This window comes from Hyaena hyaena, unplaced genomic scaffold (genome assembly GCF_003009895.1).
Source record: "Hyaena hyaena isolate Hyena2069 unplaced genomic scaffold, ASM300989v1 scaffold_289, whole genome shotgun sequence".
NCBI classification, from domain to species: domain Eukaryota; kingdom Metazoa; phylum Chordata; class Mammalia; order Carnivora; family Hyaenidae; genus Hyaena; species Hyaena hyaena.
Window position 1 is genome coordinate 1,795,092 of NW_024080920.1, and position 16,545 is coordinate 1,811,636.

Genomic DNA, 16,545 nt, shown 5'->3' on the forward strand with positions numbered 1-16,545 from the left:
CATTGAACCATATTATACAATGATTTTAAATCAGTGCTTGAATGGCTATTTCTTCAGTAAAAACTCATAAAAGGAAAACTTTTGAAATGATTGACTGATCAACAGCAGTTGTCTTGCTTAGGTGTGTTCCAACAAGGGGTTGATGGCAGGTGCAGAGAAGATGGTTGAATGCTTTCTCAGATCGGACAAGGAAAACTGGCCCAAAACTTTGAAACTTGCTTTGGAGAGAGAAGAGAGCAAGTTCAGTGAACTCTGGATTGTGGACAAAGGTGGGATATTCCAGGGAAGAGCTCTGAAGGGTGGGAAGGTCTGAAAACATGCTCTACCCTTCTTGTGGTTCTACTTAGGGCCTGTTTCATTCCTTCCTATTTTTCACTCACTGTCATAGGCATTTTACCCTTCAGAGACCCATGGCTACATCTCTAGAGAGAGAGAGCAGCTGTGAGTTGAATTCTGGGAGGGAAGTGGCTACTTGCCTGCAGAAGTAATTCAGTTGTGTCTAACCCCTAAAACTAACCAGGGCATACTGCTCTCATCCAGGATTAGCCCGTCTGGTCCAAAGGATCTGGGGAAGGCAGAGTCTGAACTCACTCTCTGAGTTTAGATTATCAGAGAAATAGCTTTCAAACTCGAAGGCTTGCTCGCTTTTCAGAGCAAGAATCATAATAGACATAGCCTGGTTGTCTTGCCTGGGAGCCATCAGGAACTAAGCCAGAACAGGACTGAAAAAAAGAATGAGTTGTGATGAAATTTCTGTGCCATCATGTGGTTTCCTGAAGCTAACGTCTTCTCAGAGCATTGTTTTAAAGGCTGAGTTTGGCGAAACCATCTGAGTGTCTGCTCTTTGCTTTTCATAGGCTTCTTTAAGTCACATGGTGTTCTGGAAAATGTCTATATAAATACACATCTGATTTCTTGGGTTAGGTCAAGAATGGAAGACATAAATATCTGCTAAATATTGCTACTCTAATGTGCATGAGAATCATCTAGGGATTTTGTTAAAATGCAGATTCTGATTTAGTAGGGACTCAAGAGCCTGCATTTCTAACAAGCTCTGGAAGTTGCTGGCTCATGTTCCACACTTTGAATAATAAAGTCTTAAATGACATTGGAGTTCAGACTCCAAATAGAGACATCAAACTCAAAAAGATTTTTTTAATTGTTTTAGAAGGTGAAGCAAGTGGTTGTGCAAAATCTTAACAGAAGTTGAAAATTTTAGTATTAGGAGTATTAGGAGTATTATGTAGGACTTGTGCTGTCAAGACAATAATCAGATTAGATGAAGTTTCTAAGGTGTTTTTTGGTCTCATACAGATGCAAAGAATATTGAAGTGAAAGTTCTTGAGGATGATGAAATGGAAACTTCTGAAATACAGATTTTCTACAAAGAAGAATCTGAATGCCAGAATCTTAGTCAGAACTCATGTCCATCTTCAGGTACCCAACACTGTTCTTTTCCATAATGCTGTTCATCAGATATTTTGTGTAGGGACATGTCTTCCAGTGCCAAAAATCATAGTCTTAAAAAAATTTTTATTTTTGAGACAATGCAAGATAGGGAGGGGCAGAGAGGGGGACAGAGGATCCGAAGCGGGCTCTGAACTAACAGCAGTGAGCCTGATGTGGGGCTCGATCTCACAAACTGGGAGATCATGACCTGAACTGTAGTTAGATGCTTAACCGACTGAGCCACCCACGCATCCCAGGGAAGAAATTCTGATTAACATTAAGTAGTGTTAGAAGAAAAGTGTGATTTGGGACTAACACTACTAGAAAATTTACAGATTACTTTTGCACTGAATGATACAAGTTTTCTGACATTTCAGAATAAAATCAATGAATGTAAGTTGCTTTAAATTTTTCTGACATGTAAAGGCCCTTAACCTTTTAGAAATTTTCATTTTCTTTAAAATAGGTTGGAGTCAATAGATAATTTCAGTGGTCTTTTCTAGCAGTAACATTCTATATGTTTATCTGTTAGTGAGAAAAAGCCTCTGGTTATTTTTTGGAACTTCTGGTTCTGTTGAGAGATGATACCATGTGAGAGCCTGAAGAATAATAAAGAATGGTTGCTCATCAATATGAAATTGCTTTGGGAATTCAGTGTTTACAGTTTCTTTTTAGAGGTCTTGAAGGGATTTGTTGTTTTGTTCCATATAGCATTTCCTTTAACCAGTGGCCATCTGCTTGCTCTGAATTAGGCCATTCTTGCTTTAGTTTTTTCCTTACTAGACTTGAAGATCGTTTAAGAAAGAAATCTTTGTGGCTTTAAAACAAAAACAAAAAACTCTCGCCATTGGTGCTTTGTCATTGAGGGAGGATTCTGTACTTCACATCAATGGAGATGCTAGAATGGTTAACAAGAGGCAAGGATTCTACATTTTCTCAAATGAGGTCCTTCTTGCTAAAGTCAGAATTCCTGTCTATTTGATGATAGATAGCTATTTCCTCGATTCCTCAGAGCAGTAATTACTTGGAAATTTTGTTCCCTTTGTATTACAGAAGTCTCTCATATTTACACTCCAGTGAAGCCAAGAAATTACCAACTAGAGCTCGCTTTCCCTGCTAAGGAAGGCAAAAACTCAATAATATGTGCTCCTACTGGTAAGCTGATTGCCACTACTTACGTGGTTTGCTTTTGTCTTTGCTTCCCTTTTTTTGTCTTTTATTGAATACTGGGACAAAATGGGTGAGGGTCAATATTTTCCTTAGTCCATATGTCTTTTGAGAAGACTGTCCTGGTAATATAGTCTCCAGGTATTTTAAGGAACATGAGGAGGCAAAGAAAAATTCCCTCTTTTAGGTTACTTTATGCCATGACTATTTATTTACATGTTACCTAGGAAGCAGCTTGATATTTTCCTGTCCTGGTGTAAATTCTGCCCCTGTTAACCCATCCACATTCCCAGTTTACCAGTCATTGTGGTGGTTTGAGGGGACACAACAGTTGTCACATTTGTACAGAAATATTTTAGTATAATATTAGTTACACGTTTTCTTTTTCTTTGTATGTGAAAAGGTTGTGGAAAAACCTTTGTTTCACTTCTTATATGTGAACATCATCTTAAAAAATTTCCTCAAGGACAAAAGGGGAAGGTCGTCTTTTTTGCTATTCAACTCCCAGTGTATGAACAGCAGAAATCCGTGTTCTCAAACTATTTTGAAAGACTTGGGTAGGTATAACAGTTGGTCCTGTTTCTCTTCCTCTAGTTTCATGTAACAGGTGTGTTTTCAGCTTTGTTTAGTTTTGGGAAAACCATGATTCAAAAATGTATAGTAGATTTAGCTTTTATATAATCTGGATATAATTAATTTTTTATGGATTCAAGTCTATTTTGTGAGCTACACTTGAAATCCTAAACTCCTTTGGCTAGCTTTTACAGAGTGAGTAAATGACCGGAGAGGGGCGCCTGGGTGGCTCAGTCAGTTAAGCATCTGACTTCAGCTCAGGTCATGATCTCACGGTTAGTGGGTTCGAGCCCCATGTCGGGCTCTGACAGCTAGCTCAGAGCCTGGAGCCTGTCTTCGGATTCTGTGTCTCCCTCTCTCTCTGACCCTCCCCTGCTCATGCTGTTTCTATCTCTCTTTCAAAAATAAATAAAACACTAAAAAAATTTTAAAAAAATGACCGGAGATAAAGTTTACATTTAAAGGGCACATTTAACTTTTTAATGATTTCATAATTTATTTAATATTACTCTTTTAAGTAGTATTTTCTTTCTTAATGACTTGAAAGAATTAATATATACTAGCGACAGTTATAACCAGTTTGCATTTATTGATCATTAACTGTGTGTAAGGTTCTGTGCTAAGCACTTGTTTCTGGATTCCTTTCCGAGTTAGGAGAGCTTAATCAATTGATGCTCTGATCTAGTGTTTCATATTTTTGTGGTTCCTCATTCACATTGTGGTTGGTAATAGGGGATTTCTGTTGTTTCCCAGGTACAAAGTTGCAGGTGTTTCTGGAGCAACGTCTGAGAATGTCTCAGTGAAACATATTGTTGAGAACAATGACATCATCGTTTTAACTCCACAGATTCTTGTGAATAGCCTTAAAAATGGGACTATTCCATCACTCTCTGTCTTTACTTTGATGATATTTGATGAATGTCACAACACTGGGAAACAGCATCCTTATAATATGATCATGTTTAATTATCTAGATCAGAAACTTGGAGGATCTTCAGACCCACTGCCTCAGGTATTTCTAGATTCAGATGGATTCCTCAGAAGAGCTGTAACCTTCCTAATTCCTATTTAGTTATTCTTAGGACCATATTAAGGATGTTCTTTTCAGGTGCTAAATCCATATTGTATAGCTCATGATTAATTTTGATGGATTGATTCATTTATTCACTTAAAGATGCCTCAGCCCACGCCGGCACCCCCCCCCCCGCACTGTGCTAGGCACTGGGGATACAAATATAAAAAGACATAGTCCTTGCCCTCAAACAGTTTAAGTTTCATGGGAAGCCAAACATCTATGAACTATGTCATAATGTATGGTGATGGCACACTCTGGAGATGGGTGCAAGGTGTAGTCAGAACAGAAGAGAAGCCGTGCTGTGAAAGTAAGGCAAGACCCAACAGAAGTTAGGCAAAACCTAACAAGAGGGTACAAATTAGATAGCTGGATGGTCTTCAGGAAAGTCTGCTGTGTGTCCAAAGGCACAGAGGTATGAGAGAACATGGTGTGCCCAAGAGTGAAGAACCGTGAAGCTCTTCAACATCATTTGAATGTAGAATGTGAAGTAGTAAATAGCAGTAGGTGAGGCAGAGTGGGGATAGAGGGAATGACTGATAGAACAGAATGTCAGGGGAGACCAGAGGTTATGCGATAAGTAGACACGTACATGCATTAGTCTGGGAGAGTAGATGGGACACCATTTTTGGTGTCATCAGAGGTGAGGGTGTGAGAGGAGTTAAGACAAAGGGTAGTTCTTAGATCGGGACAGGAAAAGTGAGGAATCCTTGGCATTTAATCTATCTTTTCTTTTAAATGTAGGAGAGGCAGATTATTTGCTGAGAATAATCAAGATGGGAATGGAAGAGGGAACTCAGGGTGCCTGGTATACCAGTATCACATTGTATAAAGCTCTCTAGCCCTAATAACTACCTGTTTAGGAAGCACAGGTTAAAAGAAATTCAGCCTGTACCCATAGACAGAATTCAGTAGGAATCACGTTTCTTTTTCTTTTTTTCTTTTTTAAAAAAAGACTGACTCTCTCTGTCAGTCAGAGAGAGAGGGAGACACAGAATCTGAAACAGGCTCGAGGCTCTGAGCTAGCTGTCAACACAGGGCCCATTGCAGGCTCGAATCCACAAACTGTGAGATCATGACCTGAGCCGAGGTCAGATGCTTTACCAACTGAGCCACCAAGGCACTCCAGGAATCACAATTCTGAAAGCTTCTTCTAGAAAAAAATTGGTGGCTAACTAGATATCTTGCTAATGAGTCAGTTATTCAATATTTACTGAGTGGCTATTTGAGTAGAATTTAAATGATTAGGTGACCATTAAGCTAAATTTTTACAAATCTTATCTTACTGAATTCACACAACTACCATTTTAAATGGCTATTGTTTCCCAAGTTTCCCAAGTTTTAAAGAGAGCTGAAGATACTTGTTCAGGGACACACAGCCAGTGTGACATGGTTGAGTTTAGAATGGAATTGTGTCTGATTTCAGTCCCTTTCTGTTCAGTATGTTGTTCTACACATTATAGGGGGGCACAAGAGTAGACAAGTCCTTCCTTGAAAGGGTTTCTGCTCTTGGTTTCTTTGCTGATTCGTGTTCATCTTATGAGTTGTGGTTCCTGCATTTATTCAATGTTTAGCCTAATGGGGACCTTTACATTTGCAATGTCATGGGGAATATCAGAAAAAAATAAATAAATACTGTTTTTCTGAAATTAGTAAAAACAAAAACAAAAAAAACAAACCCTGACTTTAGCAGGAAAGAGTTGCATGTGGAATTGTGCAAATGGTATGCAGGTTTCTCAGACAACTAATGATTTGCAATATTCCCCATAGGTCATTGGGCTGACTGCCTCAGTTGGCATTGGGGATGCCAAAGACACAACAGAAGCCGTGGAATATATCTGCAGACTGTGTGCTTCTCTTGACACATCAGTGATAGCAACAGTCAAAGACAACTTGGAAGAACTGGAAGAAATTGTTTATAAGCCCCAAAAGTGTAAGTGGAATTCCGTATCATGCTCTTTAGGACTTTGTTACCCTCTATGTTTCCTAGTTCAGAGCCATTTGGATGAATACTGAATTTATACCTTTTCCATTTAGTAGAAAATACTTTACCCCAAACTTGGGGTTAAATAATTAAGTTTCACGCCTCTCTCCTCAGCTAAGCTGTATCCCCAGGCAGTGGATAAACCTCAGGAGTGGACTCTCCTAAATTAAATATTTTTACTCTTCAGTTTGATAAAATTCTTTTTTTCATTTTGCTGTGTTTTTGATAAGGTTCTTATAAAGATGCTAACAATGAGAGATGATGAGAAAAATCACAGCATTAAGAACTGGGCTCAGCCCTTCCCTGCAATGCATGCCTGAGGAGGTGACTGTGTGGTCATTCATTATTGAGTATGGATCTGATGATTTGGGTTGAAATGAAGCTAATCTGAATTCATCATATTTTTCCCCAGCAGATCAGAATATGATTTAAAAAAAAAAAAGATTTGAGGGGCGCCTGAGTGGCTCAGTCAGTTGGGCAGCTGACTTCGGCTCAGATCATGATCTCACAGTTGATGGGTTCGAGCCCCACATTGGGCTCTGTGCTGACAGCTAGCTCAGAGCCTGGAGCCTGTTTCAGATTCTGTGTCTCCCCCTCTCTTTCTGACCCTCCCCTGCTCACGCTGTCTCTCTCTCTCTCGGAAATAAATAAAATGTTAAAAAAGTAAAAAATAGGGGCGCCTGGGTGGCTCAGTCGGTTGAGCATCCGACTTTTGCTTAGGTCATGATCTCACGGTTCGTGGGTTCGAGCCCCACGTCGGGCTGTGTGCTGACTGCCAGCTCGGAGCCTGGAGCCTGTTTCGGATTCTGTGTCTCCCTCTCTCTCTGACCCTCCCCTGCTCACACTGTCTCTCTCTCTCTCTCTCAGAAATAAATAAAATATTAAAAATTAAAAAAAAAAGTAAAAAAAAAATAAAAAAAGATTTGACTGGCAAATGTTTATTAAATTCCAGTGCTATACTAACCCAACAAGGGAAAGAGGAAGAAGAGACATATATGCCTTTCTCCTTGCTCTGGGGATAGTATATGACTATATAAGGCAGAATAAACAGATATGAAATAGCCAGAGAGGGGCAGTTAAGTTCCCTTCTGGGACCTGCCTTTAAGCAGTTTAAGGAAGGTACCTAATCTAAACTTTTTAGTATCAAGTACAAATTTCTTTATAATCCAGTCCCCCTACCTCTATGCTTCGTCTCCCCCCCCCCCCATAGCCCAACCATGTTGCATTCCTCTGGGCTCCTCAAGTGCGTTGTGTGCTTCCTCCTTTCCTCTTCCCCTATTTACCCCACAACATTTCCTCCTTTGGAAGAATTAGAGATTCTTTTTTTGTGTTCCATGATACCTTGCACATAGTTATTGTTACAGCACTTTACTGTGGTTATTTGGCTACGTATATTTCTCCCCTAAGAACACAGACCTCTCTGGACCACAGAGTGTGTTCTTTTCAACTGTGTATCACCAGAACATGGCACATGGTAGGTAGTTAATAAGTTTCTGCTGAAACAGTGCAATAATGAATTTTCGGAACAGTGTGAACATTTCTGAGGGTTGGGTGGGAAAGGAGAAGATCAAAGAAGGGAGGCTTAAAAAGGTGTATTGCAGAGATAACATGGATACCAGCCTTGTCAAAGTAGAGTTGAGTAACAGGAAAACCAGAGTTAGAAGTTGGATTAGACCCAGACCATGAAAGATAAGGGTGTTAGAATCTGTGCATTAAGCACAGATTAAGTACATTAAGCATAGGGAGCTATTGCAAGGTTTTTGAGCATTTGATATATTATTTAGACTACCTCCCTGTGAGCTTGGGGCCTCAGGTCTTACAGAAGTAACAGAGGCAGAGAAAGATGTGCATCTGCCTACTTTGAACTATGATGTGTTCTTCCTGAAAAATACTTTACTCTGATGGCTCTAGTTTTCAGGAAAGTGGAATCACGGACTACTGACAGATTTAAATGCATCATATCTCAGCTGATGAGAGAGACAGAGAATCTGGCAAAGAGTATCTTTGGTGAAATCGGCACCATAACTCTCGGTGAGATAAATCTCATTTTGTATTGTCTCCAGTTAAGAATAACCATGTATTATTCACTTAGTGTCTTTTTGCTTTCGCTTTAGTGCAGACAGTGTCAAGACTATATCAAGAGATTAGCCTTCTTGATTATAGGTTATTGAGGAACCTTATAATTTCTCCTTTAGTCTCTCAGTTTTTTTTAATCCAAAGTAAATCTGTTGATGTACATACCTGAAAAATACCATATTTAAATCAATTTGTGGCTTTCTTAATCTCCCAAATTAGCTTTATGTTTTGACTTCCCTATTTATATGAAACCACCATTTCCCTGATGGCTCACATTGAAACAGGAGGTGACCTTTGATTCTTTGTTCTTCTGAGACTCTCTCATGAAGTCACAAAGTTCTCTTCTCCTCTGTTCTTTCATTCATTCACCAGATATTCATTGTGCTACCTAATGGGAATAGCAAGATTAAAGATATAGTCCCAACCTCAGGGAACTCACGGTCAAATCATGAGAATCAGATGTGGGCAGCAGTACACACTCATTGCCATGGGAGCACGTTGGGAACTTTGGCCTAGAATGGGCTGCAGGGAAAGCTTCCTGGGATGGGGTGATGCCTGAGACAATCTTGAAATCTTGAAGCCAAGTTAAGAAAGAGAAACCATCGAATGAAGTTGAAAAAGTGTCAGGCATTGAAGGAAGAGAATGTTTTAGGAACTGGAAGCATTTCAAGGTACTTGTAATACATGAATAGTAGAAAAGAGGTGAGTAGAAAGAGGCAGGCAAGGGACATACGGGGAAAGGCTTGGTAGGACTGAGTTTGACTTTCTCCTAAAAGCACTGGGAAGCAACTGAGGATTTTAAACTGATAGGTAAGGTGATAAGGATACCAGTGAACAAAGAGAGCCAAACAGAGGCCGTCAAGACAGGTTGGTGGAGGGAAGAGACTTGTGCAGAGCCCTGCAAACAGGAAGTATTCAGATTTCATGGCCTGCTGGCTTTGGATGGGAGTGGGGGTAACTTCCGCCAGGCTTCTGGCTTGTGCACTTGTAGGTACCTGGTGGGTAGTGCTGCTTCCACAACTAGGAGCAGCTCTGGAGATCCTGAATTTGTGAGTTCACCTTTTTTCATACTTAATTTGCTTTTTATTTTCCTCCTCTTTTCTTTCACAACTTGCTTTAGGACTTATTCTGACTGATGGCTGGCTAGTTTCCCCACCCCTACTCACTTTTCCATTCAACCCCCCCATTACCTGGTTGGTATTTCTGAAATACCAGTTTTATCATGTCAGTATCCTGCTTGAATCTCTCTGCCTTATAAGCAAAGCCTCTAAGCGTCTAACCTGCCATTCTGAGCCCTGCCTGCACAACCTGGTTCTACTTATCTTTTCAGTTTTACCTGCCACTCCTTCCATACTTGAATCCTTTGATTTAGCAGTTCCTTGAACATGCTCATTCATTGATCATTCACCTGGTCCTAGGCCATATGCCAGGTGATAGGAATATAGCGTGAACCCTGAGACATAGCTTCTTTCCTGTGGCATTTCCAGTCTACTGTATAAAGCCAAAATTAGATAAGAAATAATAAAACAACAGTATAGGGGATAGGTGGGTGGTGGTGATAAGGTGTGTTTCAGGCAGAGGAAACAGCATGTGTGATGGCCAGGAAAGTGGAGAGAGTATGAGGACTTCCATTAGTCCTGTCACCTGCAGGAAGGGGAGCAGCTGGAGATAAGAATCCAAAGCAGGCAGGGGCACCTGGGTGACTCAGTTAAGTGTCCAACTTTGGCTCAGGTCACGATCTCACAGTTTGTAAGTTTGAGCCCCGTGTTGGGCTCTGTGCTGACAGCTTAGAGCCTGGATCCTGCTTCAGATTCTGTGTGTCCCTCTCTCTCTGCCCTTCCCCTACTCATGCTTTCTCTCTCTCTCTCTCTCTCTCTCTCTCTCAAAAATAAACATTAAAAAATACTTTTTAATTAAAAAAATGAAAATTAGAGGGTAAAGCATGCTTAGAACTTTAAATGACTGACCATATGGAATAATGAAAACCTTTTTCTTTTTCCAGAAAATATATCTGAAATTCAAAATAGGGAATTTGGAACACAGAAATATGAACAGTGGCTCAGTACTGTTCAGAAAGCATGCACGGTGCTTCATTTGCCTGACAAAGATGAAGAGAGCAGGATTTGTAAAGCACTGTTTTTATATACTTCCCATTTGCGGGTATGTGGCTTCTTTGAAAAGGCATATTTTAGTTGTAGCATCTAACTGGGAGCTTTGCTCTTGTAGCCAAAAGAACATCAACTTTTCACCCTGTTTCAATAACTCACTTAGGAACTTTCCAAGAGGTTCCTATGAAGCAGACTTTAAAGTTATCCCATTCAGCATCTTCTCTGCTTACTGAAACTTAATACTAGTAGGAACAGGGTGGAAACAAGGGCTGGGATTCTATGCCATGCCTCTAGCATTGGCGTGATTGACGGGATTGAAAGAAATTAGAGAATGATGACCGTTATTGTAGATACGTGATTGGTGACAGCCATCTTGAAAGTTCATTAAGTGACTCCTGTCACCTTATCTTGAGCATACGTTGTCTTACCTTTGGCAAAGCCACATGCTCAGAAATCCAGGGTCTTTGGTTGCTCACTGATTAACCAAGAAGTTAAGACACAATAACCATCACCTCTGCTCATCATGCCGTTGAAAGTATTTGAAAATGCACTCAGTCTCTATGCATTTAGAGAATTTGAGGAATTTCACTGAATATTTGGTGTAGGCATTGAATATTCAGTGCCATCATTCTGAACAGAAGCAGTTGCAATTCAGTAATGGCTCTGGATGTATGAAGAAATTAAGTTGAATGTCTGAATCATGAGGCAAGTTGATGTGGGAATTGATTTGCTCTTGTTTTTTAATCTTTGACATGTATTTTTCTTGTAATTTCCTCTTTCTCTTCTAAGGTGGAATTCTAGAATACAAAATGATCCTAATTAATGAATGATCCTAGCTAATTCAGATTTTTTAAACAATATTTGGTTCACAGGTTTTATTGCAGTTCCATTAGAAATCATTCATCTTGAAAAACTAAGTTGGAATAGATTTGTGAAGAGTTTATTTTGCTCCTCCCTTACTCATGCTAAGTATAGCTAATTGAATTTTAGTACAGTGAATGCATTAGGCATTGGAGACACACTGAAACGCAGTTTTCATTTTCAACAGAAATATAATGATGCCCTCATTATCAACGAGCATGCACGAATGAAAGATGCTCTGGATTACTTGAAAGACTTCTTCACTGAAGTCCGAGCAGCAGGATTTGATGAGATTGAGCAAGATCTCACTCAGAGATTTGAAGGTGGGTGTTGTTTCCACAGGAGGAAACCATTTGGACCTGGTAACTCCAGTGGCAGCTTACGCTGTATTATATTTAGCATGCTGTGATGCTCAGGGACTTGTCCTGGGCTCAAGAAGATACTATGTAGAGAGCAGCACTATTAAGCATCAGTGAAACCTGGTATATGAGGGAAAAAAATCTGTTGCTTACATTGTTTCTTCTGAAGAAGAAGTAAAATAGGATTTGCAAAGGATACATCCCATAGAAATTATAATAGGTAGTGGCATTTTGGGGGGTTTAACTTTTAGTAATTTTACAAAGGTTTAAAAATTTTTTAAAAAGCATTTAGTGGTATTAAAGAGATTATAATTTATATGTACTTCTATAAGGAAGAAAATCAACATGGCCCATAATCCCACAGCTCTCATATTTAGAAAACTATAGGAAGATTTTAAATGAAAAGTAGTTCTTCTCCTTCTCTCTTATTTTGGCTGATACAGGCGTATTTAGTATACATATGTGTTACTCAGTGGTGTGCTGCTAAACATTGAGCAACCAGCTCTGGGGCAAAAATGTGTATACATTTATTGCTACATTTAATGTATATGGTAAAGTAGTGGTTATTGCTCTTAAAATTCTGGTCAAAGATTGAGAGATTATTTGAACTCTAGCTAAGGGTCATGGTGTTCTAAATTTCTAGAATTTGTAAGCCACTTATAGAATGTTCCCCTTTTGCAGAAAAGCTGCAGGAACTGGAAAGTGTTTCTATGGATCCCAGCAATGAGAACCCGAAACTCACGGATCTCTGCTTCATCTTGCAAGAGGAGTACCACTTAAACCCAGAGAGTAGAACCATCCTCTTTGTGAAAACCAGAGCACTTGTGAATGTAAGCCTCTTTCTTCTTGTGGATTACACATCAGCCTAGTACCATTTTACTGAAAAGATTGTCATTTGCTCACTGCTCTACAATCAGGCACCCGTATATGTGTGGGCCATTTCTGGGCTCTCTGTTCTACTCTGATTATCTCTTTGTTTACCCTTATAATAATACCTCAGTGTCTTAATCAATGATTTATAGTAAGTCTTGGTACCTGTAGAGCAAGGGCTTTATACTTTTTAAAAATTTTTGGGTCAGTTAAAAACATTGTAACCATTCTCTGGGCATGTAGTAGTATCTCCCGAGAGTAAATGTTCTTTTTACTATATTTGCATCTCAACTAATGCAGTTGAACATTTTCCCACAAACTTATTAGCCATCCATATATCTTCTCTTTGTTTTTTTTTTTGGGGGGGGGGTTTTTGTTTCTTTGTGTATTTTTTGTTAATTTTTTAAAATTTACATCCAAGTTAGTTAGCATGTAGTATAACAATGATTTCAAGAGTAGATTCCCTAATGCCCCTTACCCATTTAGCCCATCCCCCCTCCCAAAACCCCTCCAGCAACCCTCTGTTTGTTCTCCATATTTAAGAGTCTCTCATGTTTTTGTAGCCACGTATATCTTCTTTGGTGAAGTGTCTCTGCACTTCTTTTTTCCCATTTTAAAGTAGGATCTTATTGGGTTGTTTACCATGTTATTGTTGAGTGTTTGAAAGTTTTTAAAATATATTCTGACAAAAAAGTCCCCTGTGAGAAATGTGATTTGTAAATATTTTCTTCTGGTCTTTTAATTCTCTTAACAGTACCTTTTACAGATTGAAACTTTAAACTTTTTACAAAGCCTGGGTTATCAATTTTTTTTTTTTGTGGTTTGTGCTTTTGGTATTGTACATAGGAACTCTTTGTTTACCCAAGAGTACAAAGATTTTCTTTGTTATCTTCTTTTTTTTTCTTTAATATTTTTATTTATTTCTAGGAGAGAGAGAGACAGCGTGAGCAGGGGAGGGTCAGAGAGAGAGGGAGACACAGACTCTGAAACAGGCTCCAGGCTCTGAGCTGGCAGTCAGCACAGAGCCCGACGCGGGGCTCAAACCCACGAACCTAGAGATGACCTAAGCGAAAGTCAGACGCTTAACCGACTAAGCCACCCAGGCACCCCTTCTTTGTTATCTTCTTGAAGCTTTATAGTTCTGCGTTTTTTAGGTCTACAGTCCATTTTGAGTTATGGGTTGAGATGCTTTTTTTCTTTTTTTACGTGGATATCCAATTACTCTAGCTCTTATGTTGAAAAGATTGTCCTTTCTCCGTTGAACTGACTTTGTAACTTTTTAAAAAAAATCTGTTGACTGATTTATATAGGTCTATTTTGGATTCTTGATTCTGTTCCATTCATCTATATCCATCTATCCTTTAACCCATTCCATACTGTCTTGATTAGCTTTATATAGTATGAGTCCTCCAATATTCTTCCTTTTTTTAAAATCATTGTAGCAATCTTACTTTGCTTTTCTATTTATATTTTAGAGTCAGCTCATTCACATCTATGAAAAAGTCTGTTGAAATTTTGAGTGGGATTGCATTGAATCAATAGATAAAATTGGGGAGAAGTGACATCTTAACAATATGGGGTCTTCCAATCCATGACCGTATTATATCTCTGTCTTCATTTATGTAGGGCTTCTGTATTAGTTACCCATTGCTGATAATGAATTACCTCAAAACTTAGTGACTGGTAGTAACAAACATCTATTATGTTAAAATACCTATGGATCAGGAGTCTAGAAACCACTCAACTGAATGTTTCCAGCTCAGAATCTCACAAGGCTGTAGTCATCTTAATGCTCTACTTGAGAGGCTCAACTTCCAACCTTACCTACATGGCCACTGGCAGGCCTCAGAATCCGTGCTTCTGAGCTCACTCATGTGGGCCTTTCCACAGGGTTGCCTCAGAGCATGACAGCTGGCCTCCTCTAGGGTGAGTGATCCGAGAGAGACTGAGCCTAATGTGGAGGTCGAAGTCATTTTATAATATCAACTTAGAAGTCATCATGTCTGCCATTTTTTTATTCATTAAAAGCGTATCAGTAAGTTCAGTTCATACTCGAGGGGAGGGAATTGCACAAGACCAGGGCAGGAGACCACCTGAGAGGCCACCTACCACATCTTCTTTGGTTTCTTTTATCACAGTTGCATTGTTTTCGGCATACAGCTTCTTCACATATTTTGTTAGATTTATACCTAAGTGTCAGTTTTTTAATGCTATTGTAAATTGTACTTAGTTGCTTTATTGCTGGTGAACAGAACTACAGCTGATTTCTGTGTATTGATCTTATGTCCTGAGATCTTGCTAAACTATTAGTTCTACACACTCACTATTCTGAGCATTGTTTTTTTTTTTTCATTTAAAAAATATCTTAGCGATTAAACTGTATTGGATTACAAAGGTCTTAACCATTATAGTTAAGATTGCATAGAATTCCAGAAAGCTTTTATTCTCAGATTTGTCAGTCAGAAAACTATTTACTAAAAGGTTTTTTTTCTTCTTGCAATATTTCAGTGTTAATACCGACGTTATACAAATAGTGTCCAGCTGATAATTCCTTTTGATTTTCAGGCTTTGAAGAAATGGATTGAAGAAAATTCTGAACTCAGCTTTCTAAAACCTGGCATATTGACTGGACGAGGCAAAACAAATCAGAACATATCAGGTACTCATATATAATGAATTAGAGTTAGTATATTACCTATATGAATATTTATAATATATTCAAATTCTTTTTTAATGGTTATATCAGTTGGGACAAATAAAACCAGTAGGAGGTTGTACACAAATATATATATACATATATATGTTGTTTATGTGTGTGTGAAACACATACATTCATAGGGATTTAGGAGTAAGCATACACAGACTGGCAAAGGAAATCTGAAATCCATAGAGCAGGTGGTCAGGAGCAGGTCTGACCTCCACAGGCATGAATTGTTTGGAGTCTCTGAGCTCAGAAACTGATGCCTAACTCCTCTTTCAAAGGGCCGATTGACTGTGGGTCAGGCCAACCAAGGATGAAACGTCTTTCACAACTTCAGTGTCAAGTGATTAGGAACTTTTTATTTTTTTAATGCTTATTTTTTGAGAGAAAGACAGAGCAAGAGCAGGTGGGGAGCAGAGAGACAGGGAGACGACACAGAATCCAAAACGAGCTCCAGGCTCTGAGGTGTCAGCACAGAGCCCGATGTGAAGCTTGAACTCATGAACCGTGAGATCATGACCTGAGACAAAGTTGGACGCTTAACTGACTGAGCCCCCCAGGCGCTCCTGATTGGGAACTTTAATTACATCTGCAAATTTCCTTCACAAAAACACCTAGATCAATAACAAGGTACGGTAGTTCAGCGTAGCCAAATTGACACATCAGAAAGCCATCACAATGCTCAGATGCCAAAAACTTGTAGACATTGCTTCTTCCCGTATGTCCAGTGGGCAAAACCAAAGTTATTTTTTATAATATTGTTTGACATGTCACTCTTTTTCTCCAATTCTCAACCACTGGATTAAAATCACCTGGAAATAGAAATGTTCTGTTTTTATTTTATTGTTTTTTAAACTATAGATGCTTTTATGTGTATTAGATATTTTATAATTAAAAAAGTTCATGCCACCTGGGTAGCTCAGTTAAGTGTCTGACCCTTTATTTTGGCTCAGGTCATGATCTCACACTTCGTGAATTTGAGCTCTGAGTCAAGCTCTGTGCTTATAGCATGGAGACTGCTTGGGATTCTCTCTTCCTCTCTCTCTGCCCCTCCCATGCTCACTTGCTTACTCTCTCTCAGGATAATTAAATCAACTGAAAGGCTGCCTCTGGTATTATCCAAGAAGATCTTGGGTGGCCAGCTCCACCTGACAGTCTTGCAGCTGTGCTCCCCCATGTCAGTGACCAGTAGGGACTGGTCCTCACTCTGTTCCTCCTGTTTAATTAGTTTTGTTTATAATAAGCCGTCCCCATCCTGTCAGTCCACACTCATCACTCTTGTGCTTTTCCCTTATGCGAAGTTTAAACTTCTTGAATCTAAAAAG

At 39.2% G+C, this 16,545-nt stretch overlaps 1 protein-coding gene across 2 annotated transcripts in view; it reads left to right on the forward strand.

Moving 5' to 3' along the window:
* Positions 1 to 16,545, forward strand: part of DDX58 (DExD/H-box helicase 58) — a 35,727-nt gene that overhangs the window by 9,429 nt on the left and 9,753 nt on the right. For both annotated transcript variants that reach the window (XM_039247035.1, XM_039247036.1), the window contains 11 exons: positions 122 to 269; positions 1,315 to 1,437; positions 2,503 to 2,604; positions 3,020 to 3,173; positions 3,943 to 4,201; positions 6,032 to 6,194; positions 8,157 to 8,276; positions 10,324 to 10,481; positions 11,478 to 11,613; positions 12,331 to 12,479; positions 15,085 to 15,178. In XM_039247035.1, the coding sequence (XP_039102966.1) occupies positions 122 to 269; positions 1,315 to 1,437; positions 2,503 to 2,604; positions 3,020 to 3,173; positions 3,943 to 4,201; positions 6,032 to 6,194; positions 8,157 to 8,276; positions 10,324 to 10,481; positions 11,478 to 11,613; positions 12,331 to 12,479; positions 15,085 to 15,178 (1,606 nt within the window). The remainder of the gene's footprint in view (positions 1 to 121; positions 270 to 1,314; positions 1,438 to 2,502; positions 2,605 to 3,019; positions 3,174 to 3,942; positions 4,202 to 6,031; positions 6,195 to 8,156; positions 8,277 to 10,323; positions 10,482 to 11,477; positions 11,614 to 12,330; positions 12,480 to 15,084; positions 15,179 to 16,545) is intronic.